The sequence below is a fragment of the Colletotrichum gloeosporioides genome, assembly GCF_011800055.1.
Source record: "Colletotrichum gloeosporioides strain Lc1 chromosome Unknown consensus_91, whole genome shotgun sequence".
Lineage (NCBI taxonomy): Eukaryota > Fungi > Ascomycota > Sordariomycetes > Glomerellales > Glomerellaceae > Colletotrichum > Colletotrichum gloeosporioides.
In genome coordinates, this window is record NW_025544736.1 from 69,767 (window position 1) to 93,957 (window position 24,191).

The 24,191-nt window shown below is 53.5% G+C and overlaps 3 protein-coding genes across 3 annotated transcripts; 2 read left to right on the top strand and 1 right to left on the bottom strand.

The window, feature by feature from the left end:
• Positions 1–1,364: 1,364 nt before the first annotated feature.
• On the top strand, positions 1,365–2,257 carry GCG54_00008175 (Ras-like protein; the record flags this gene model as incomplete). The annotated part of the gene is made up of 4 exons (XM_045408147.1): positions 1,365–1,376; positions 1,463–1,577; positions 1,654–1,929; positions 2,016–2,257. 4 exons carry the CDS (start codon positions 1,365–1,367, stop codon positions 2,255–2,257), a joined length of 645 nt encoding a protein of 214 aa, XP_045257881.1.
• A 1,377-nt stretch (positions 2,258–3,634) lies between these two features.
• Positions 3,635–7,363, bottom strand: GCG54_00008176 (uncharacterized protein; the record flags this gene model as incomplete). The annotated part of the gene is made up of 1 exon (XM_045408148.1): positions 3,635–7,363. The coding sequence occupies one exon, from the start codon at positions 7,361–7,363 to the stop codon at positions 3,635–3,637; it is 3,729 nt and encodes a 1,242-aa protein (XP_045257882.1).
• A 12,279-nt stretch (positions 7,364–19,642) lies between these two features.
• Positions 19,643–23,293, top strand: GCG54_00008177 (uncharacterized protein; the record flags this gene model as incomplete). The annotated part of the gene is made up of 1 exon (XM_045408149.1): positions 19,643–23,293. One exon carries the CDS (start codon positions 19,643–19,645, stop codon positions 23,291–23,293), a length of 3,651 nt encoding a protein of 1,216 aa, XP_045257883.1.
• Positions 23,294–24,191: the final 898 nt, after the last annotated feature.

Below are 24,191 nucleotides of genomic sequence, written 5' to 3' on the forward strand. Positions count from 1 at the left end.
CGAAAATACTGAAAATTTAGTAGTAAGCAGGGTGGAGGGCTAGTGTTAGAGTCTGGGTAAAATCAGCTATAGAGGGGGTGCGCCGGCTAACCAGAGGGGTGCGCCGCCGAACGGGGCCCATAGGAAGTCAATGTGCCTGGGTAAGGTGCAGCGAGCGAAGCAGCGCTTGGTGTGGCAGAAGCCGCGCGCATTGGGTCTGCCGTCTCGTCTCATGAGGTCTCATGGGGAGAGGAGGGGGGGCACAGAAACCTGCAAGATTAACACTGACTAAGAGGAGCCCAGTGTCTCAAGACGGCACCGTACTGTATCGAGAGCGAGACGGACAGGGAACCGTTTCTGGACAAGGTGAGGAAAAGAGAAAGCGACGAGCGAGAGACAGGACGGGGAGAGGAGAGGAGGGAGCGGACGACGCAGAGAGGGAGACAGAGGCTTTGGACGGACGGATGCTGGGGTCGGGACATGGAATGATGGAAGTACCTGCCCACCTGACGATCTAAGGCAAGGTACATCATCACACCTACCTTAGTGGAAGGGCCTACGAATAAAAAGCAAGGAAGCTGGGCAGCGGAAGTCACCTAGGTCAAGGCTTTTGGGAAGGTACCCGCAGGCTGCCGTGAGGTCGTGCTAGGTAGGGAAAGAGGCCCCAGGACTGCGATTTCCGCCGTGCAGCAGCTTGCAGGTGCAGCAGCAGCGAGCACTCGCAGGGCAGGCAGGGTGGAAGGAGCAGGTATCCCGGTATCTACCTAGCACCTGGCACCTAGCACCTAGCAGCTCTTAGAGTGGTGAGCTGCACCTGGCAGTGGAGTGCAGTGGAGTGGAGGGGGCTGCCCTGGGTAGCCACACTTCCCGCTTAGTGCGATACCTTAGGTAAGGTACCTCACCTATCGCCCTCGCTCGCGCTCTCTCCTCTCTGCTCTCACTGGACCGATCAGACACTGGACCGACCCGTTCCCCCCATCTCCACATTTTGCCAAAAAGCCCCCCTTAGCAACGAAACACCACCCCATTCTCTCGTTCTCCTTCTCGAAAGACTGTCTGCTGTCAGTCCCGGATTCCTGCCATCGAACCTCGTCGTTTCACTTTTAAACTTCGCAATCCGGCCTGTGCCGTCCCAGATTCCCACCCGTCGTTTCGCTCGCTGCAAACCCGTCTGAGGACCGAACAGAAAGAAAGAGACCATCCGTCAAAGAGTCCAGTTGCCAAATCGATCGCCATCTGGTCCTTTCCCCAATCCGCCTGGCTCCTCCTGACTTGCCATCCGGACTCCAGCGTCGCCAAAACATCTGCGCTTCAAGCCATCAACAAACGCCGCGAGGATACCAAGTCGTCGTCTCCGACATCCTCATTAACAACCACACATCACAATGGCCTCCAAGGTGAGTCGTCCTCGTCGTCGCGCCCCCGTCGCCTCCCTTCTCTCGCCCCGGAGATCGCTCGCTAACCCCGTCGCCCTTACTCGCAGTTCTTGAGGGAGTACAAGCTGGTCGTCGTCGGCGGCGGTGGTGTCGGTAAATCCTGCTTGACCATTCAATTGATCCAGAGTCATTTCGTCGACGAATATGACCCGACAATCGAAGGTGCGTCGCTCGTCGCTCTCAGCCCCATACGCGACCGCGAATCAATCGCGTGCTAACATCGCCACCCTCATCGCAGATTCCTACCGCAAGCAGTGCGTCATCGACGAGGAGGTTGCTCTTCTCGATGTTCTCGATACCGCCGGCCAGGAGGAGTACTCTGCTATGCGAGAGCAGTACATGAGAACGGGAGAGGGTTTCCTGCTGGTCTACTCCATCACGTCGCGACAGAGCTTCGAGGAAATCACCACATTCCAGCAACAGATTCTGAGAGTGAAGGACAAGGACTACTTCCCCATGGTCGTCGTCGGCAACAAGTGCGATTTGGAGGGCGAGAGAGAAGTCACACGACAAGGTACGATTGTTATTTGCTGCTGCGCCGCGTCGCTGCATTCTTTTCATCCCAATTTTACGTCGATCGGCAACTGACCATCACAACAGAGGGAGAGGCTCTTGCCAAGTCTTTCGGCTGCAAGTTCATCGAGACATCCGCCAAGTCCCGCATCAACGTCGACAAGGCTTTCTACGACATTGTTCGCGAGATCCGAAGATACAACCGCGAGATGCAAGGCTACTCGACTGGCAGCGGCGGCGCTTCGGGCATCAACGGCCCACCGAAGCCCATGGACGTCGAGGGTGGCGAGCAAGAAGCAGGATGCTGCTCCAAGTGCGTAATAATGTGAGCGGTTTTCTCACGACTGCGGACAGAGAGCGGGAGGGGTAGTGGCGAACTGAGCGGCCACGGACGTGAAAATACCTGGACCTTGACTGGCCGGTGGATGCTGGCAAATGCTGAACGCACGGTTTCTCCGTCTGGACTCTCGGGCGGTCCAAGCTGGCCCAGGAGAGTCGGGCTCGAGGAGACATGTTGACGCGGGATTCAATGATCAAAAACTTGTTTGTGCTGCATCGGACGGGGAGTCGGGTTCTGACTTGCTGCGCTGTTTTGGAACGCGTTTCTTTCAAGGGCAACTTCATGGACATGACCGTGTCACCTGGGTTGTACGATGATGGCGTGGGGAGATGAGGGTCCTCTGGCGAGGCCTCATCAGGAGCCATGGAGGGCAAAAATAGGGTAACGGACATGTTGGTTCGTCGGCCCGGAAATTGTTGGCCGCAAGACCTCGCGAGGGGCGGACTCGAGATTCTTTACGCACTGGGAGGGCTATTTGAGACCAAACATCGGCTTGTCTCTGTCTCTTCTTTATATCGGTACTCCTTTTTTTTTCTCCTTTCATACCTGTAATTTCTTCTTTCTTCCGAGACACCGCGAGGTTTTCGAGGTCAGAGTCAGTGGTCAAGTCATACAAATTCCCTTGTCGTTAGTTGAGCCAGAGGTTCCGTCTGCTTTGAAGTTTATGTGATGTTGACAAGACGGCATGGCTGCTATGGTGTACGCCCTGATGCGAGTAAGAAGTCTTGTGATATTAGAATACCGTCTTTAATAGCATTGGTGTTATTTGTGGAGATTGAGTGCTGAGGCATAGGGCGACAAGTCCCATCTCATACTACCACAACAGGTGAATGTTCGCAGCCATCTCAAAGGCCATAGAGCGAAAGACGGTAATGAAGATGGATATAAGTGAGGACAAGACCGACAACCCTGTTCGAGCTCGTTGAAGTGGCTCTAAGCCTGCCTCTCAACAACTCCGATGTCAGTTTCAACCACTCACACACCTGCGCAGCCCAGCCTCATTAGCTAATGCAGCCAACCTCATGCGAGTAAATCTCAACGGCCGTCTTCCCACCTGCAAAACACGGCGAGACACCAAACCGCCAGCCCAGAAAATTGTCAGAAAAAACGAGAATTGCTTTCTTTTTCCAACACCATCATCCGAAACACAAATGCAAGCCTCCGGTCTCATCACTCACCGCCATGGTGGTATCACTAACAAAAACGCAGGAAAAAACAAGTCTATCCGTGGGAAGCCCCCCTTCCTATCCGATCCTGACCCAGACACACCAACGGCGTCTCTTCCGCCCAGAGTCACCCTGTCGCCATACTCCTTCGATATACAGGTCCTTCAGGAAATCCAACCGGCAAGCCCACTGCAGTCCGCCTATACGATCATGGCTTGGGTCAACAGTGCCATGTCCACGCCCTCAGGCCTCCAAACCTGCTTGGCCATCGTCATCGGCTCGATGCCCCCAAGCATAGTCTCAATCCCATCCCTCAACTCGGAGGTCCACGGCTCTACAACGACGCCCTGGCAGTTGAGGCACAGAAACACCAGGCTCTGGTGCATAAAGTCGTCGACCGTCTTGGCGGCCTTGTGCCCGTCGTCCCCGCGCTTGCAGAACAAGCACGCGTCGGGCCCGAAGTTCGTCAGCGCCCACTCGGACGTGAACATGGTGTGCACCATCATCTCCCGCGCCATGCGGAACCGGTGGTGCATGCACACGCGCCTGCCGATCAGCTTCTCGGCGCACATGCACCCCGTCACCGGGTGCTCCGGCTTGCCGACCACGCCAAAGTCCGCCGTCTCCTTCTCGCGGTCCGAACACTCGCGGCACGCGTACGCGCGCATCCGCAGGAACTCGGCCCGATTGAGCGGCTGCGTGCCCACGAACAGGCTGCGCCGGGTCTTGAGGTCGCAGCCGTCGCAGACCATGTACGGCGCCGGGCGCGCGGGCATGTGCTCGAGGCTCTCGCAGGCGGCGTCGTTGGCCACGGCGGCGCCGCAGACGTTGCCCGTGACCGGCTGCATGTCGAACTCCTCGCAGGCGCGGTTGCGGTTGTCCACGGTGACGAGCTGCTTGGCCGCGTCGGGAATGGAGGCAAGCGCGTTCCAGACGGGCCGCTTCCACTGCAGGAGGTTGTTGAAGACGTGGTTATCCCACTCGTTCTTGGGCCGGCGGGCGTGGGGGATGCGGTTGGCTTCCTCGGCGCTGGCGGGTGCGTTTTCGAGTTGCAGGAGAATCCGCGCCGGAGGCGGTACGAGTGCGGTGGCGGGGAGATCCGTCGTGTACTCGGGCGGCTTTATGTTCCTGAGCTCGACGGGGACGAAGCGGTTGTCTTGCATGAAGGTGGTCATTGCTTGGTAGACGTGCTGTCTGATGATACCCTGGTATTTGTCGTCCGCGACGGCTTGGTTGCTGATTCTCTGTAGCTCGGGGTCGATCACGGCGTCTGCGAGCGCGGCGGCGTCCGCGTCGGTCATGACCAGATCCTGTCCGACGATCTGCTGGATCTGCTCCAGGTTCTGCGGGGGGCCTTCGAAGGGGGGCATGACCTGAGGTTGCGACGGAGACTTGAAGGCGAAGGAAATTTGGTCGGTGTGGTCTCCGAGCCAGTCTTCAAACAGTTCGCCGTTATTGATGGCCTCGAACGCGGCGTTGTTGTCGCCGAAGAACTTGTTGTTCCCCGGCTCCGGCGTGTTGACTAGCGTCGTATCCCCCTCGAGGAAGGAACCTGCCGCCTCCGGCGAGGAGGCTTGAGGTTGCGCTTTCTTTGGGGCTTTGATGCGTACCTTCTTTGGCGGTTTTTGTGGTTGCGCAGCCGGGGGCTTGTTCTTGGCCGACCGCATCGGGTTTCTTCTCACCGGAGCCGCCTCCTCCCCAAACTGCCTCGGCGGCGCGGCTACCGGTGCCGGCACCGGCGCAGGCACCGGCGCAGGCGTAGGCTGCAGCGACATCACCCCCATTCCCGGGTACACCGCCTGCTGTCGCCGGGGAGGCGGCCCCGGCGGCGGTTCCTGCACAACCCAGCTCGGCCGGTTCGGCCCCACCAGCGCATTCGGCTGCGTGCCCCACCGGCCCGAGTTCACGCCCTGCGGCCCGTACCCGAGCGCCATGTAGTAATCCGCCGAGTCGCCGCCCATCACCGCGTCGCGGGGGATGCGACCGCCGCTGGTGCCTGGCGCGAGAAAATCGCAGTCCGACCCGGCGTCGACGCAGCTGTCGCAGGGCCTCTTGCGGTCGCAGTTCCGGTTGAAGTGGCGGCACTCCGTGCAGGCGTGGAAAGCGTGCCCTTTGTCGGTCGTGGTCCGCCGCCAGCCGATGGCCTTGCGGTCGGGGTGCGGCAGGGTGACCTCTCGCCCGTCCCGCTCAACGATGCAGGTGAGGCCCCACGACGTACACTTCGTGCACGCAAGGTCCGGCTGGCCTTCCATACCACCGCAGGTGTACTGGGTGACTTTGCAGTTGGTGCATCTCTTATCCCCGATGCGGCGGACGGTCGCCCCGGTGGCCAGCAGTAAATCATTCCCCGGACCGGGCCACTGATACGGGTTGGTATACTCGCGCCTCGTCCACGGGTCGAGACACGGCCGGTTCTTCTCCACGCACGTCAGGCACTTGTACTCGCCCAGCCGCACGTCGTTCGTCCACGAGCACGGGGTCCAGCTTCTCTTCTTCGACAGCTCGGCCACGCACTCTCCGCAGGTATGCCGCCACCACGGCCTGCGCCCGGCGATCAGCTCCCCGTCATACGGCATCGGGCGGTTCCACATCTGCTCCCACGGCTGCACCGGCGGCGCGTTCGCATCCCCGTCCGCGCGGCGCTCGTTGTACACCTCGCACAGGCGGCCCTCGTTCCGGCACTGCGTGCACCCGATCTTGACGGCCGGGTCGATGTCGCAGTACGTCGGCTTGGTGAAGCCCGCGTTGCGGCGCTCCTTGCAGCCGACGCAGCTGCTCGCCTCGGGCAGGTTGGTCGGGTACGTCGGGCGCGAGTTCTCGAAGCGGCGCTGCCAGAACTCGCCGCCGCGCACGCGGCACACGTGGTTCGGGTCGCCGAGGTTGCGGAAGCGCGTGCACTGCGAGCACTCGATCTGCTCGGCGTGGTTGGCGTCGCAGTCGCGGCCCTCGTTGTTGCCCGCGGCGCAGTGGTCGCAGTAGCCGTTGTCCGGGGTCGAGAGCTGCGGGCGGATGCGCTGGAGGGCCTGGACGAAGACGGCGTTCGGGTCTGGGCCCATCTGTTTTCTTGCGCGCTTGTGGGCTGGAGGGCCGTCTTCGTCTTCTGTTTCGTCGTCGTCTTGGGGCTCTTGGCCGCTGGCGATGTCCTCCAGCATGCGTTTGCGCTGGGAGTTGGAGTATTTTGGGTCAAAGACGCAGCTCCTCTTGAGTTTGAAGCATCGCGTGCAGGGAATACTGCCGCTGCAGCCTTTCTTGAGGCGTAGGCAGTTTCTGCATGATTTGTTGTATTGTTGTCCTTGTTGCGGTTGTTGCTGCTGCTGTTGCTGTTGCTGCTGCTGTTGCTGTTGCTGCTGTGCTGGGTTGTTGAGTTGCTGGTTTTGTTGCTGTTGCCTTTGGGTTTGCTGCCCTTGAATCTGTTGTCCTTGGATTTGCTGCTGCTGCTGACCCTGCTGCTGAACCTGTTGCTGATACATCCCAGGACGAAACGTATCCAACCCAGCCAGGGGGTAGTTCGCGTTCGCATCTTGCAGCACCTGTGGTAGGTTGCCGAATTCGCCCCCGCCATCCGCAGGTGGATTTAGCGTAGCTCCCGGTTCGACATACGCCTGCTGGCCTTGGTCTGCCGGCTGATAACCGTACGGAGCATTATAATAACCCGGGTTCGCAGGCTGTTGTTGGTACGGATCCGGATAGGCACTTTGATGCTGGTTTTGCGGGGGTGAGTTCGCCGGCGGGTTCCAGGGGTGCGGGCGTGGCGGACCTCCATCTACAGCCCACGGATCGCTGTTGTAGTTATTCTCATGCCGCGGCTGTGGCGGATCTGGTTGGCGTGGAGGCTGAACCTGCACCTCTGGGGAGCTGTCTGGGCTCGGTGGTGTTGGGTCCCGTTCCCAAGTGGGAAGGGTGATGGTGTCTGGGACTCGACGGGACATGTCGCGCGCTCTGGGCGGTTGACGGCGAGGTAAGTGCCAGTATTTCTCCCAGTTTGTGTGAAATGCTTTTGCAATAGATGTGATGAAGTGTTCGTGACCGATGTGTAAAGCTTGCAAACGTGCTGTGACAAACTCACGGAAAATATTCCGAACGTATGACGGCCCTGTCGAGTCATTTTATTTACAGATCCTTTTCTGGCCATGGGCAAGTTTTCGTCGTCACGATCCTGGTATCAGACAAAGACGAGGAACATTCTCGGGCTCCCTTGTGGTAAACTTCCATTTCGATGCTCAAACATTGTCGTAGCCCGTGCTTCGTACTAATTCTGGCGTCCATGTCACCTTTGTCAGTCAATGTTGATTGTGCCTATTGTCGCCGACGTAAAGTCGACGGATACGGCTCAAGTAGAGTTTCGAAGCTCCCTGTGGACTTGAGTTGAAAGGGGTCTTTCACACGTTTCAATTCTGGCAGCAAAATGCATTCATCGCAGGAAATAGCCGGCCTGAGGTTTTGGAAGGCCAATTGTTGGCTTTGAGATTGAAGACGGCGGTCATGTCCATTCAAAGCGCGTGCGACGCTCAGCTTTGTTGACAACAAGATTCACCAAAGCTTCCTTGATAGAAACAGAGGTGTAGTAGGGGATTTTACGACGATCCCTCGGGTCTTCAGTCGGAGGTCCTCCGGCATTCAAACGCCATCTCACGTGGACCTGGCCCGAAACCAGGGACAACTCCCGCAGCACACGGACGAACGATAACGCCTCTGCGTATGTTCACTTCGGTCCCATATAATGTTCGTCCTCGTCCGAACGGCGTAGGCATCCCAGATGCGTACCAACACCGAGATAATCGTCAGAGAAAGCCGGGGAAGGAGAGACTTGCTGTTTCCTCTATACTGTGTTTATGCGTGCAACAAAGTAGAGCATCTCAATGTCTAGGAGGTGAGAATTCGTCAGATGGCACATGGGTTGAGATGAATATGGGAACTGCGAAAAGATGCCAATGTTCCAATCCCGATTTGATAAGTATAAATTGAGGCGTCCGTCAACCTGGCTGAGCCTTTACCAGTTTAACCCTGACTATGCTGCTGGTGTAGAGGAGGCGAATGCGGCCCGGCAGACGAAGCCAGACCACGCAGGAACGGATGGATATAACTCGATGACAAGAAGAAACCACCCCAGTAACAGAACATCACCATCCGGTTCCATGGTGCCTGATTTCAGATATTAACCGTTATCCTCAAACCTCGTCCTTCCTGAACACGTCAAATGCGACCCTAGGTTTATGGATGACGGTGGCCAAGAGATTGGTGAGCGCCCAGCCTGAAGGGCACCTCGTTTCTCGTCGAGCGTAACGAGATGCGGTGGATGGGAGAGTAACATGTGTCATACAACCTCTATAAAGGCCCGTCCTCGAATGGAATAGCATGTCTTTGAATATAGCATCGGTCTCGGCTTGCACGTGGTCGTCAGCGCGAGCTTCCTCCACGTCCCGTGCCGGGTTTTCTGATAATCTGGCAACTGATATCCCCCAGAAACCTACCACCATTATAGCGACAACACATAAATGCCCAAAACATCAATGTCGAGAAACGAACTTCAGCAACATCCCCATCCTCATCCCCAGCCGCCACCACCGCCGCCATCAACCTCTCTCCCCACCACCACAGCAGAGGCCTCAACCTGCTCGGCGTACTCATCCACCTCACCAGCAACGCCACCAACAACTTGGGCGTCATCGTCGCCGCCGATCTGGCACGATACCGGCTCCGGCCGCTTCCCCGCGAACCCGGGCATCGGCCTCTTTATCGCCGCGACCTTCATGCTCTCCGCCTGGCCGCTCTGCTGGCGCGCGGTGGAGAGCGCGCCGCCCGGGCTGGATCTGGAGCGTGTGAAGACGAAGGCTATCCAGATTAGTTTAAAATTCAAACACACGAAGGTGCTTAACCAGAGGCTGATGGGGGACTAGGTTCTTCAGTTCAGGGTCTGGAGGGGCTCCGCGTCTGGCGTGTCGGCCAGGAGACGGCGGTTACTACTGCACGGGCACAAGTGGATCATGGCAGTATGTTCGACTTTGAGTGAAGGTTGGAACGCATCGTAGCACATCTACAACTCCATGGCATCCAAGCTATCGCCCTGCAGGCAACTTCGTCGCAAACTCAGACGATGACGGGGTCGCTTGTAGGTCGTCCGGTAGAGTAGATCATCCGAACCCTCGAAAGCACCATCGCCTTGCACGTTGTATGCCTTGAATAATTATCTGCCGTTCTATGTGAGGCTACAAGACTTCCCAGACTTGATCTACTTGCTGAAATGGCTCCGCAACGTGACCCTTGAAGAAGCGTTGGCCTTCCAATCATAAGGCAGCGCATTCGCTCCCATGACCAATCCGCGGATGCAAGATATTCTCCTGCTCGTGATTCGTCCTCCTCCAAAGTCTCGTAGAGCCGAAAATAAACGGCTGCCTAGATTTTCCTGTTCTGACGTGGGACAAAAATGCTACCGTGACTTTGCAGTGGATGATGTGAGAATTCGAAAGGCAATATCTGCCAATCGCTCATCGCACCGCTTGCCAAGCCACTCTGCGTCGAGAGATCAGATGCAGCCTATGAACTGGGCTGTCGGTCAGCTGCATGGATTTTGTGCCGCCTTCGCCTCGACAGAGGACGAGGATAGCCCCGTCGTTCGGTGAAGATGGTGTTGAAGTGCGCGCGACAAGGAAGTGTATCCCATTTCGCCTGTACTGCTTGTTGATTGGGACAGGCCGCGAAGGAGGCGTCGCAATACGACTGTGGAATGCCACCGGTGAGTCTTTGGGCTTTGTCACCATCTCCCGACGCCCCCAGAGATGGCGCTCACTTGAGATATGCCGAGAAGAGAGGCATTTGTAATTTGACGACGAACGATACCGCCACGCCGAGCTTTCAAGCCGCACTTGCCGGCTAGATGACTGTGGTGTGCGGGATGGAGTCGGGGCGACTTTCACTATTGGTCATCGCCATTTCCGACGATATCGCCTCACGATATCTGTATCTATGAAGAATCAGAGACCCGAGGCCGTGGTAAGGCCCCTCTGTCTGCGGGGGATAGTGGGCGCCCCCGAATCCCGTGGGGGTCCATCTGCCGAACGGAAGTGGGTGCATCTGCAAGAGTGCTGTAGACCACAACCCGGGTGGCGGGCAAAGATCTCCTCGGCGTTGTAGACCACGAGTAAGTCGCCATCGACATCCTGGGCCTGGCGCATCTTCAGGTAGCCACCATCGTTTGGGTATAATTCGAAATACCCTTTTCTGCCTCCTTTGATTGTACCTGATGTGGCGGTTACATTGGGCTCGTAGCTGGCAACGGATAGGCGCATTCGTTCCGATATTAAGATTCCGGCCTCTGACGTCAAGGTCAAGGCATACATATTATCCGCAGTGACTCAACGTGCGCGCGCTCCTTGGCCAGTCGCACTCTCGGAATCGCAAACGTCGGTGACTGTTCAAGCCGGGTAAGTTCACAGCCCTGACCAGGTTCTTCAGTCTTACAGCCCGAATTTCCATGGCCTCGTTCCCGTCGATGTCACCCAAGCTGCGACCCAGGAGCGCAGTACGTATCAGTCATCTTACCCAGTGGCTTATCTGGTCTTTCGTTTCCGACATGCCACTTTGAGAAAGATCATCACATTACTCCCATAAGCCGGGCAGGGCCGGCCCGCGTGCTGGACGGATGGAAAAAAAGGACTCGGAGTGTAAGCAGAGGTTGCATCGACATGGGGATGTCAACGGCGGTCTCCAAAGAGGAATGGTTGGAAACGCGGTCGGGATTATCAGGGTCGGCTTCAACCATCAGAGTCGACAGCGGGCGGTGTTCGCCGAGAGCGTGGCAACAACGGTCGCACGAGTAACAATCCTGGTGTCGTTTCTGGAGATGCCAACCGAATTTCCCGGGTCGGTCAAATAGTGAGGCTGCAGCGAAACGAAAGATCCGATGGTGAATAGTGAACGACGATGCGACGGACATGAATATCGGGGGGCTTGACAAGGGGAGGTCTTTCATGGCTGATGTCACTGGGATATTGACGACGGGGAACCGTTCCGCCGGGTGTAGGAGTGGCATGGCATTGTCTGAGAATGGGGATGGTGAATGGCCCGATAGGGGTTTGGCTTGACTCCGGGGTAGGACTCACCGCTGCCTTTTGCAGGACTAGGGGACAATAACTGGTTCAATATGTCCCGGGATTGTGGGAGGTGAGGTCATACCGCGAGTGCGAAGGTTTGCAGCCCGTCCGTTCGTCCTGTTCAGTAACTCTGAGGTGGTTTGCGACGGGCGTGCGCAGGTACGCCCGCTCTCACCGCGTGGGTGCTTCCGGCATCCGCCTGATACAAGCAGACCGTCGGAGATTGGAGGAAGCAGACCAGCGAACCAAACTGATAGCACGAGCCAGGCGAAAGCCAAGGTGAGGCTTGCTTGCTAGTGAGAGAACTGCAAGGACGAACCAGCCTGCGACGGAAGGCTACAGACGAATCCCCGGAGAACCGTGCGTTGGTTCGAGTGCGGTGCGGTGCCTTTGCGACGGCGTCGTGGCCGGGCAGCGAATGCGCCCAAGAGCCAGGACGTCGGGCTCCCGACCCCTTCGCAGTTGACTGTGTCGGCCGGTGCCTGCTTGTCGTGGATAAACAATGCGAGCGTCGCGATTCGTGCCCCTTCGGCAACAGAGGATTGCAAGGGACTGTGCCAGGGGGGAGGGGTCTTGATCGAATGCCTATCGTGGAAGGTGCATCCAGAACAGCGACCTGATCGGCGGGCCCTAAAAGTTGACATGGGCTTGTGGCCCTGCACCTTGTCCTTATGGTTTCTGAAGTCTCAACAATAACTCTTGAGGCAGGCCGCCGGGCACCGAAACCTGAGGGAGAGACGTGGCGAGGTTTCTGCTGGCCGGCGACGCAAGTCTCATATGTGACGCTGACAGATAGCTGTTCAATGTGATGCGTTCCTCGCGTGTCCATGTGCGAGATGTAAGTCTGAGGTGGTACGTAGGCTGATGCAGCAGTCGATGAGTGTGTCTGCAGGGCCTTTCTGTTGGCCGACTTGCGCTGTACTTTCTACTCGGTGTAGGGCAGAATGCAGGCAGAAAAGCACGTGGAGGCACATGGCAACATGACCATCCATCTCAACCACAGCAGACGCAGCAGTTAGCTTGCAGCTGCCCTACGTGGATGTGTCTCATCTGCAGCTGGCACCGCAAAAGACTTGGCTTTGGCGCGTGAACAAAACCGCCGTCTCCATTGGCAGGCTCCGGGAAAACGAAAGTCGTGGCGGTGCAACACACAACAGCCAGGAGGTGTACAGCGTCATCTTGGGTGAGTCAATAAGTATGCAAATGTCATTTGTTGATATAGCGTCAATGGTGCGGTATATGCGACTTGTTGGGCCTGGTTGGTCGCTATCGATGCTATCGGGGATAGCCATGTACGATGGGCATTCTAGGTTCCGGTTCCGGAATCCGGGGGGTAGCATATACCCTGCCATGCCAATCTAGGTAGCAACAGCGTCCGTCTGGTTTCTGGGCCGCAACGCCAACGAAAGAAGAGATGGGTCGGTCGGTCAGGCACTTGTGGTGTCGTGTCGTGTCGCCTCGGTCGAGAGGGTTGTGTAAGTGCGCCGGAGGTTCCGAGCTCCCAGCCGAAGAGCACGGAACAGGCCGGGTCGGTTGAAGACTGTGGCGTGGACTGGCTCAAGGCGGAGAGGTCGTCGGTCTCTCACCGAGGTGTTTTGTCCCGTTGTACGGGATATTGGAGTGCGACGCTCCAGAGTGTGTGTCGTGGCCGGAGCAATGTGCGGGCCCTCTCCGCCGCCCCGAATCCAGCCACAGTGACGGGCATGGATTCCATATCCGGACATGGTGGTGGCCCTAGGTAAGGTAGGTATTCGCTGCGGCACCACCCACGTCGATGACCAGCAGCAGAGGGAAGGTCACTCGCAGCAGCGATTTGTGGGCGCTCAACGTCGACTGGAGTCTGGCATCGCTGCCCCTCATCTTTTCATGTCTCTCGAGTCTCGAGGGCCGGACGATCATTAGTCGAGGGCAGGACCCTTTGTCAGCGACTGATGTAATAATTGGGGGTTCGGCGGGTTAGGGGAGGGGAGGGCGCTGGATGTGCAGTGGGAGCCGCAGGGGTATGCCTGGGAGTCATCCATCAGAGATAGAGGATTGGCGCGTGTTGATCGGAGAGGCGTGGGCGCAGACATGGAAGATGGAGCATGCTCCGTCGGGTCGGCTCCGACGATGAGACGCTGACGAGTGTTGTGCGCAATGTGCCGTGAGACCAGACGCGGGTGACGAACTTTTCTGTGTGCGGTCCAGGAATAGAATCGTCTACTTTACCGCAAACGAGCACCGTGGTCCTTTTCCCATCCGCCAGGGGCAGTGAATCGCAATAAAGACATGGGCGCAGCAGCAGGGCATGGCGAAGATGGTGAAAGAGGCCCGACGACAATGATTGCCGCAGTCGTTGGTGCCCTACGTAAAGTGTGGCATTGAGGGAGGAGAGGACGATGGCTTCGTCCTGACTCCTGAGATGAGCGACCGGGGTTGGCAGGAGCTGGCGGTAGCATCAGGCGCGTCGACAGGGCTGACGAGACACCAGGTCGGACTGGCGGATGGCACACTGGAAGCTTGAAGAAGGAAGCCTCAGAGACACCATCGGAGTTGGGAGACGGAGCAGAGACGGAGAAAGACAGAAGCGCAGGGTCTGGTCCTGGAGATGTAATTAGACGACACGGGATTGGACGGCTGGGAGGGTCCACGGTGGATGAAGCTGAGGTGATGGTGTTGAGGTCCGGGGATGGTCGATGCAAACCTTGCCTTGCCTTGACTGATTGACCACGTGAGAGGATCTATTGTGATTGTGAAGTCCTCGCGGTTATTGATGGCCCACGGGTGCACAGGTAGTAACTGTTGAAGTTGCGATAATAAAGTCGAAGGAAAGTGCGGTAAAGGTGGAAATGGAATGTGTACCCAGTAGTGTCGAGTTAATGCATGCGGCAGGTGCTGTCAGGAAGCAGTTAGAGTTCTGTCGCCTCGAATTCAGGGTCCAATCCTCGGGCAGGTCACGTCCTCTTACAGACTAACGGGGCCTGTGGAATGGGGCACACCACAGTGACCACGCGCATTCTCCGCTGCCGTTGCCCAGTGAGCTGGAGAGTTGACGGGAGCTGTAGTCGATTGGGGTCAAGCGCGAGAGGAGTCTTATTTCCGTGTTACCTAAGGGACTTGACAAGTCGTGTTTGGTGCCAGGTCTACCCCAGTCGAAGGCACGTTTTTTGTCGATGGTAATTGTGGTTCTATTTTCTCGTTATTTTTCATTGTAAAGAATGGAGTACAGTACTTGCTGAGGTACATACCTCAGGTAGCTTAAGTAAGGTAATGTAATGTATCAAAGGCAGGTGCCCAGTTTTGGAGGGGCAGACGACAGACGACAGGCACGGCACACGTAGCGCGCTAAAGATGCATCTCCTTAGTCCCTGAGACATGGGTTTTTTCCCAACTGCGAGTGGCGGCCAGTCAGATTATGCCTTTAGTACCTATAGTATATCTGAAAAAGACGCCTATAGTGTGGATTAAACTAGCGAGGAGTCTAATTAGAGGTAATAGATATAAACTAGAGTTATACTGAATATAGTATATTATCTAAGCTTTCTAGCTATTATAGTACCTCTATTAGTACTCAGCTTTCCTATAGAGGGCTATATTATAATCCTTATAGTAGAACTTTATCCTATAGTCTTTATACTAAGTATTAGTAGTACTTTTATTAAAGACCTTCTTCTAAAACCTTATTAAGTACTAGATATAAGCCTTTTTCTTTAGTAGTATTAATTTAGTATAGTTTATATAGCTAGAAGGTGGTTTTAGTATTATTATAGAAGATTAAGCTATAATTACTTCTTATTTATACTTTATAATAATCTCTTTAAATAGCTTCTATTAAAACTAGTTTTAGGTTTAGTATATATTAGTTAAGTTACTATTTCGCTTAGAGGTATTAAAAAAGGCCTCTCTAAATAATAAGTAAGTGTTAGTAATTATAATAGGTAGGATAAAGTTAAATCTAAGTACTTAGGAGCTACTATAGTATATATATCTACTATAAGTACTAGAGGCTTAATATTAATTACTAATATTAATAGTATTTATATACTAGTTATACTTATAATATATAAATAGGAAGGGTAGAAGTTTTATATAGATAATCTCTATATCACTAGTAATAAGATTAGTAGCCTTAAAAGGTACTTAAGATATTTTGAAATAAGTAGTACTACTTAATAGCCTCTTTTTAACCTTAAGCTAAGTATACTTATAGCTATAAAAGCTAGTAGTAGCTATTAGTATTAGTAATCTATCTTTAAAAAATAGCTAGTTAACTATACTATTATCTATTAATTTAAAGTAAATAGTACCTTATAAGATATATTTGCTATTATTATTAGATTACTTAAGCTTAATAAGAGCCTTATTAATACTAGAGTTAAAGTAGTAAGTACTTATAATAATAATATTATAGTAGTATAAGTATTAGAGTAAGTTAAGTAAAGTGAATAAGTTATTAATAAATAAGTAGTATTACTACTTATTAGAAAGTAGTAGCACCTAGAGGGTAAACTATACTATAAGAGCTTTAATATCTAAAAGTAAGTATTTAATAAGCTAGTTATATATAAGAAGTATAATTATTAATCTATAATTTATATATTAAGCTTAGTGTAAAAAATACCTAGCTTTACTAATAACCTATATCTTAAACCTTATAGGGATAAGCTTACTAGATATATATTACTTATTAGAGTAATAGCCTTAATAATAGACTATACTCTTATTAACAGTAAAGGTATACCTTAGCGTCTAGAAGTAAGTAGCTATTACTTATACTTAATTACTTTAGTTAGTAACCCTCTTATAGATTATTAGTTAATAGCTTTCTTAAGCCTTAACGTTAAGGTTATAAGTATAGAAGTGTTAATATAGCTAATAAAATTAATCCCTTAAGATCTAGTAGTTAATCTTATAATTAAATAAGTACTTACCTTTAACTTAGTAGTTAGTAAGGCGTTATTTATAATAAATAGTTATATAGATAAGTATACTGAGAAATATATATATCTTAGCCTTATAAGTAGCTTATAAGGTCTTACTAGCCTAAGTAGGGTTTCTAGTAGCCTTATTAATATTATTATATTAGAAAGCCTCTTACTAATATAGTTTTAACTTATAGTTAGTCTATATAGTATATTAGAAGGCTTTAGTAGGAGGTAAGAAGTTCTCTTATATCTTAAGAGGGGTTTTACTATATAATATATAGAGTTAATATTACTAAGCCTTTAAGACTATTTTTTAGAAGAGTAGAGACTTTTCTAGTAGTAGTAGTAATAGTAGCCTAAGAGGTACTACATCTTTATAGTAGTAGCTATATAGAGATATTAGATTAATAAGGTTATAATATATATAATTATTACTAAATTATATAGCTAGAGAGAGGTTATTAGGTATATAATACTTCTTCTATTAGTTAATCTTACTAATTAGTATAATAAGTAATATATTAACTATTAGCTAGGCGCTAATAAGCTAGAAGGGGTTATTAATAACGCTAATACTAATAAGATTATAAAAAAGCTTAATTAGAAGGTTAAATAGCTTAAATTTATTATAGTAGTTAACTTTAGAGTTATATAGATTAAGTAATTTAATTAGTTAATCTATTATAGTGAATTTTAGTAGATTTTTTAATATATAAAGTGAGGGGTAATTATAAGTTATAGTAGTAGTAGTAATAAGATTAATCCCTATATTATTAATATATAGATATCTCTAATAGGTTTAAAAAAATAGGTAAGTATTACTAAGTCTAGTTAGAAGTACTTAGTACTTAAAAAGTATAGTTTTAATAGTAAAAGAGAAGTACCTATACTAGTAGTGCTAACTAGTCGTAATTTAGTAGCTTTTTTTCGCAGGTACTGTGGGGCGGGCCAGAAAACCCCATGTCTCAGGGACTAAGGAGATGAGATGCGCAACAGACGACCGGGGCCGTCCTCACCGCATTTTGTGTCCCCGTCTCGTTGCCTCCAAGACGCACTGCAGGGCATCTCAGTCTCGCAAGTCGTAGTCTTGGAGGGGTAGCTCACTGCCTGAAGCAGTAACGGGTGGTGCGAGGTGTTGAGGTGGCTGCCGTTGGTTCATCGCCTTGGCCGTGCCGTCGCCGCTGCCGTTGCCACTGCCGCTCCCGTTACGCCGTTCGATGCTGAGCTTCCGTCGTGTGTTTAAGGATGATTGCTGACCAAGCCTGACAGAGATCGTATCCATCTTGCCAGGCTGAATCTACATCCTTCCTCGCTACCTGACCTATATGAAAAACAAAAATTGAAATTCCGAGGTTGGTAGGGACGTAAAGACAGGTACGGAGACTTGCACTTGCCTTACATTACCTACATAGAACCTTACTTGAGGTAGGTAAGGTAAGGTAAGGAAGGTAAGGCAGATGCGTGTTATCCACCGTGCCTTCCTTGCCTACAGTATCCACTTAACCTACCTAAGGCACTGCGTGCCTTAGCGACGGAGGTACGTACCTCCACCCACCAAGCGGACCACTGACGATTGCGGCACTTCCGCGTCGCCCTCCACCGGTGTCCAATGTCCACTAAGCATGGTACCCATCGCCTACTGTCTCTTTCTCTCTTGCTCTCTTTCCCCCTCCATACCTTCCCTCGGCCATCACTCACCCAAACCACCAAACATCGAGACACCACGCACCAAAACACCACAATGACCGGATACGCAGCACTCGCCGTTGACGGTTGACTGGCCACACCCGCACACCCCCCCCTTCCGGGCCATGTCCATGTCAATCCCTCGCTCTGCTGCCACCACCCTCGCCCCGAGCAGCCTAAAAGTCTGAGCCTGAGCCAGAGCCTAAGCCTGTGCCCTGACACTGCAACGCTCGCCCCGACCACCACCTCCTCCACCACCAACAACCATCATTCCCTTCCAGAACCCAGCTTCGCCTTCGTTTCTTCTGCCTGTTGACCAGGTCTACCCGTCTTGACTCTTGACTCCTCGACACCACACCCTTACTTGGTACGAATACTGCGCAGGGCAAGGTACATAGCGACACGCCCACCACCAGCTCCGACGCTCCTCCCAAACAACATATCCATCGCATTACTTCATACCGACACCCCGACTGCTGTCTATCTGTCTCGACCTTCCACCGCCGAGCCTAGTCCGCCGCCGCACCGCACTGCACCGCACCAAATATCATCGCCCTTCTTCCCGTTTTTCGACCACCCTTTCCTCAACTTCGACACCATCTCTGCCGTCTGCAAGCCTACTCTCCCCGCAGACGCCCGCCTTTCCCCGTCTTTTATCGCCTCCGCTGCTTTTCGCCTACCTTCACCGGACCGTCCTGGCCGAGATTGAGTACTCGACGTGGGAACTCGACTCGACAACCTGCAGTCGGCACGACGAATGCGAGCAAATACCGAGCACTCAACCCACCACCCCGGCCCCTCTTGATCCGCCACTGCCATTCGCCGCGTTTGTCCCGAGCATCTGGTTCCCATTTGCCTGCGTCACACCCATCTATCTCTCTCACCACCAAACTCCTCCCTTCAACACCCGTCGTCAACCCTTCCGACCTCCCGATTTCAATAGCCTCGTTGCGTCGCCCGTTGCTCCCTTTCGCCAACATTCCTTTGACCACCCCGCTCCTCATCCACCTCAAACACGCGCTCGCGCCCACCATCGCGACTCCCAGCCTTTTCTTCTCGCGCGACCTTGAACTGCACCCATCCCGGCTTTTCGATCTGGAGACTGCAACCCACGACAAGTTATCTTGCGTGCGCCTCATATACACTCAAAAAGAGAGAGCTTGAAAACCGTCTCATCATCCACAACCCGACACGACGACAAGACCCGATTTGCCAACCTCCGACCACCTTCCGACGACTCATTACCATTAAGCTTCAGACCCCGGCTAGCCCTCTCCAACACCGTGCACCCCTCAACTCTGTTGCTCTCAGCCCGCCTCTACCCACCACATGCCGCCGCCTCGACCCTGAGCCGCACCATCACGGTCTCTCACATTGCTCACCCTCAATCACATGGAATTTCTGCCAGAAGCAATGTTGTTCCAACTGAATTACCACTGCGTGCCGTGTTGAGAAAATGGCCCTTCCCCCAAACCTCTGAGCAACTAGAGCCTTCTCATCATCGTTATTACCAGCCGTCTCATTCAAGATGCTGGGGAAGCTCTTCAATTTGGGCACCGGGAGCCCGGCAAACGTTCCTGACCCATCCCAAACGAATAACAATACTTACAAAGAATCTCCACAATCCCTCGAGTCTATGCAAGAGGACATCCACACAAGAAACCTCCTGTTCCCCGACACCGAGGCATTATATCAACATCGAAATGACCAGGTCTTCCCACTTTCCATGGCCTCCGCCCTCCCACTGGCATCCATTGCAAGTGCCTTCGACTACGACGGAGACATCGACCTAGACACTCGTCATGTTCGCCTTCTCATCATGCAGGATGCTGTGGCCTCGTTCCCGGCCCAGCTTCTTTTTGATAGCCACCCGGGCCCACCCAAGCCACCAGCAACGAGGGAAAGGCCCGTATCAGGCATCGGCACTGTTCATGATTCTCAAAGGAATCCAACATCGCCTAGAAAAAGCAGTTTAAATCAGACATCGCGCCCTCTGGTCATCCAGCCAGACAGTCCTCAGCCCCGCCAAGGTGCTTTTGATCGAAGGGCCTCAATGCAAGGTCGAACTCAATCTCAGGCTGAGACAGACCTCCAGCGCGCACGACGCGAGTACACCGACGAGATTCACGCTTTTGCCGGATCCGTCTTTGGAAATTCAGAATTGATGGCTTACAAAGGCACTTCAACAAAAGTTCATATCGTTCCTACTGACAGTCGCCCCGAATATGGGGGCTCATACATGGGCGATGGTCGGGGCTCCATTGGCCGTTCCAGCATGCGCTCTAGCAGACTGGCCCAGTCATACACATCGGACAGTGTCTCGCCCATGCAGCCCACTCAGTCATTCACGTCCTCGGCACCAAACTCGCGGCCTCTTCCAGAGAGGAGGAAAATCCTCATCACTCGACTTTTCCCAGTCCTGTTGCCCAACGACGATGCCGATGCGCAGAGCGATACTCCTTTGAGCCGGTTCTCGGACCACAACACAGGTTTCCCCTTTCCACAGTCTGCAGACGACAATAACCCACCAAAAAAGAAGAAACCGCAGCCCAAGCAGAAACGCACACCCATGTATGCAGTTGTGCTGGTGATCCAGCTGCCTCCGACGTCCGCCCAGCCAATTCCTCCCTCCACCATCAGATCGACATTCCGGGCCAGCTCCTACACTGATCAAGAGTCGTCATTCCCGTCATCTATGAGCTCTGCGCGTCGGTCTGGCTGGACCCTGTCAGGATCAGGGTTTCCTCTTGACTCCCTGGATTCATCCTGCTCAACCGATGTCGATGACAGGATGGACACCATAACTCAACACTGGGATATCATTATGCGAACTCTGACGCATCTTCAGGGAGTGGTGGCTACTACGCTCGGCACACTCTTGAAGCAAGCAGACATTGCTTCACCTGACCCCTACCCTCCGTCCTTCTCGTCGTACGTTGGCCGAGCTGCATCCATGGGTGGCAGGCGCGACGAGCCTCACTTTATCAAGCCCCCCAAAACGAATGCAAAGGTAATTGCGCTGCAACCTAACTGCCTGCAACACGAAGACACCATTGTGCAGGAAGCAAGTATGGCAAGGGTGCGGGTTGTAACAGGCTTGCGAGCTCAGCGCGTGATCACCGCACAGGGAAGGTGGGGCATTTGGAGGGACGAGGCCAGATGGATGGCGAGAAAGGCGGGGGAGAAAGAGCACGGCTTCTTCTTCTTCAACCTCCTCACTGGCTTCCTCGCCACTCACACCGACTGGTTGAACGCGATGAGCCCAGCATGGTATCGCAGAAAGCACCACCAGCAGCAGAAGGCAAAGGGTGAAGAAGACCTTTCTTTGCCGGCACGAACAGTCATTATCGCCCAAGACAAGATGCTCGCGCGGCGGTTGATCTTTCTGCTCTCAGCTTTCCTGCCATCACACCAGCACATCTCATCGTCGCGAGCGCATCGACCGAGCACGTCCACGTCCTTCGGTGCCTTTTCCCAGTCACCCCCTTCGCTCATCATCCCAATTCTTCGAGAAGAGTCTTTGCGCCGCAAGATCAACCGACGAACCGGTCCAAGGAGAACGTCGCACTCCCGCACAGTCAGTCAAAGCACGCGGGCGTCTGGTGTTCCTCCTCAGTTGGCACATCTCAGCATGGAAAGCCGCCATGAAAGACGTGTCTCGGATGCGACCTCAATTCGATCGAACTTGCCTATCCCTGGCAATGATCAGGTCAGCAGGAAGAGCAGCGCTGCGACAACCACTACCATCACGCCAGAGACTACCATTCCACACTTCACGACCGCCCAACGGTTCGAGAACAGGCGAAGTTTGCGACCAGGGAGCAGCAGCAGCGTGGCAGCGGACGACCTCAAGCGGACGCTAAAACGAGGCGAAAGCTCCGGTCATGTTAGCTCCGCGAGCACCGACTCCCGCTTGTCAGGTTCGAAATGGGGCAGTGTGATCAGCACTCTCTGGAATGGGAAGCGGAGGGACTCTACCGGCCTAACAACGCCTAGCCACCCCTACAGCAGCGGGCCAACGTCCCCTACGAAGTCCATCCATGGCCGCCGAGACAAGCTCGCCGAGATGGTCCGAGAAGTTAGAACCGAAGGTTACCGAAGGACGGAAGAACGCGCCCAGAACACCGAGGGCAATGGCAACGGCCCCAACACGCCCCGGGGCTTCGACGATCAAGCCATAGACGACGCGCCCGAGAAGATCACTTTCCCCGAGAGAATTCCCGACCCCAATGGTGACTTTCAATCTCCCGTCAAAACCTCGATCAATGCCGAAGACGGGGTTATAGATGTTGACATTCCGTTTCCCGACTACATCACATCCTTCGAGACGGCTGTCAGTTCGCCCTCCAGCAGCGGATATCTCTCCACTCCGGGAATTGGCAGCGGACTGGAAGGCTTCGAGCAGTTCTCGAGAATCACTATTGACGGCGACTCGCCCATGAATGTTGCCGGTTTTCTCCAGCGGTATCATGAGGACATGATCCTCCAAGCCGTGCCTCCTCAAGACAACCTGATGGACGACATCCGAAAGTCCATGAGAGCTGAACCTACTCCTTTCATCACACAGCCCTTCTACTCCATGGAGCAGCCCGCAGATCGATGGGTTGACGTCAGTAGCGCCCTCATTGCGGACACAACAAGGCACACAATCATGCGCATCCGCTATCGCCGCCTTATCCGACCGAAGCCATTCTTGGATCGGGCGGCCCCTCTCGGCTCCGCTGGCTCGAGCTCGTACAGCGCGGCACCCATGACGCCTTCTGTTCTCCCATACGAGACACAATTGGATGACGAATTCATCGAGGAGCCCATCGCGAGCTTGGACGAAGTCCTGATCGAAGCGGTTGAAAGGGTGATTGCTCAGAGTAGTGAGGTCAGCAAGCAGAGCTCATCAAACTCTTCTCGATCAACCAGCAAGCGGCGAGACCGAAGCAATAGCGAGGCTTCGGCGTCGGTCGACTCGCACCACACCACTCGCATTCCGGTGCCGGCTCAAGAAGTGCCGCGCGATCAATGTAAGACAGTGGTACTCTCGGCCTTGGACGAGATTATCCGTGATGTCATCGAGGAGCGGGACCACGAGAACGGAGACGCCAACAGCCACACCGACCGAGATCGAGAGAGCGCGCTCCGCGAGGCCGTTCGCGTGTGGCTCGACGCTGTTGATTCCAGCGAATAAATACAACAAAATCACGGGCAAGGCGATTAGCCCGTGAGCTTTACGACGTAATGACAAGTCAGCATGCAGGAACATTTCTGCAGTTACAATGTACCACCACCAAACCCAATTTTTCCTTGGTCAGAAGAGAGCGAGAGAATGTGTGAGAGAGACCAGATACATTGAATTGATACCCCGAAGCACAAGAAAATCTACACTTCTTTGCTTTCTGAGAGCGCGCTCGTACGGTGCTTGCTTTGCAGCACCAGCTATTTGTCTGGCATGGGACGGGGTACATGCGGGCTCGCGAGCCCGATATTTGGCGTTTTGGAACGGCACGGCATAGAAGGACAGCGAGCGCCCTTTTATTTTGAGTCGGTATTTTCAGGAGGGGGGAATGGGAGACGGCGTATCTGGGTTGTCAACTATTTGTAAGTAGCTAGCTGCTGGGAGCAAAGGCGAAGTAATAAGAAACCTTCCTGGCACCCGATGTTGACTGAGATATGTGACTGGTGTAAACGACTTTCAGCTAATAAACAGAATTCTAACTAAATTGAACACGAATTTGCGTCGCAAGTCTCATGTCGGTCGCCGGTAAGACAGACCGAAACGCAGCGGGGCGGGTCCTGCAAACGTCAAAATTCTGGGGAAGTCACCAAAGAAGCAGGCGGTGTACCCCACCCTTCGAGCTCACCCACAATTCTGCCGTCGCAATCGACAGCTCCCCAGCATGATGCACACCACCACAATCGCAGCTCTCCTGCGCCTGATAAGCACGGGCACAACCACAGCAGCTCTACGAAACGACACGAAATAGACTACAAGAAAACCGCCGACTTGAGAGAACGAAATGCCACTGCGAAACCACACAACAGGGCCCCCGTGACCGCGAGCCGAAAGAAGATAACGCCAGAAGTTG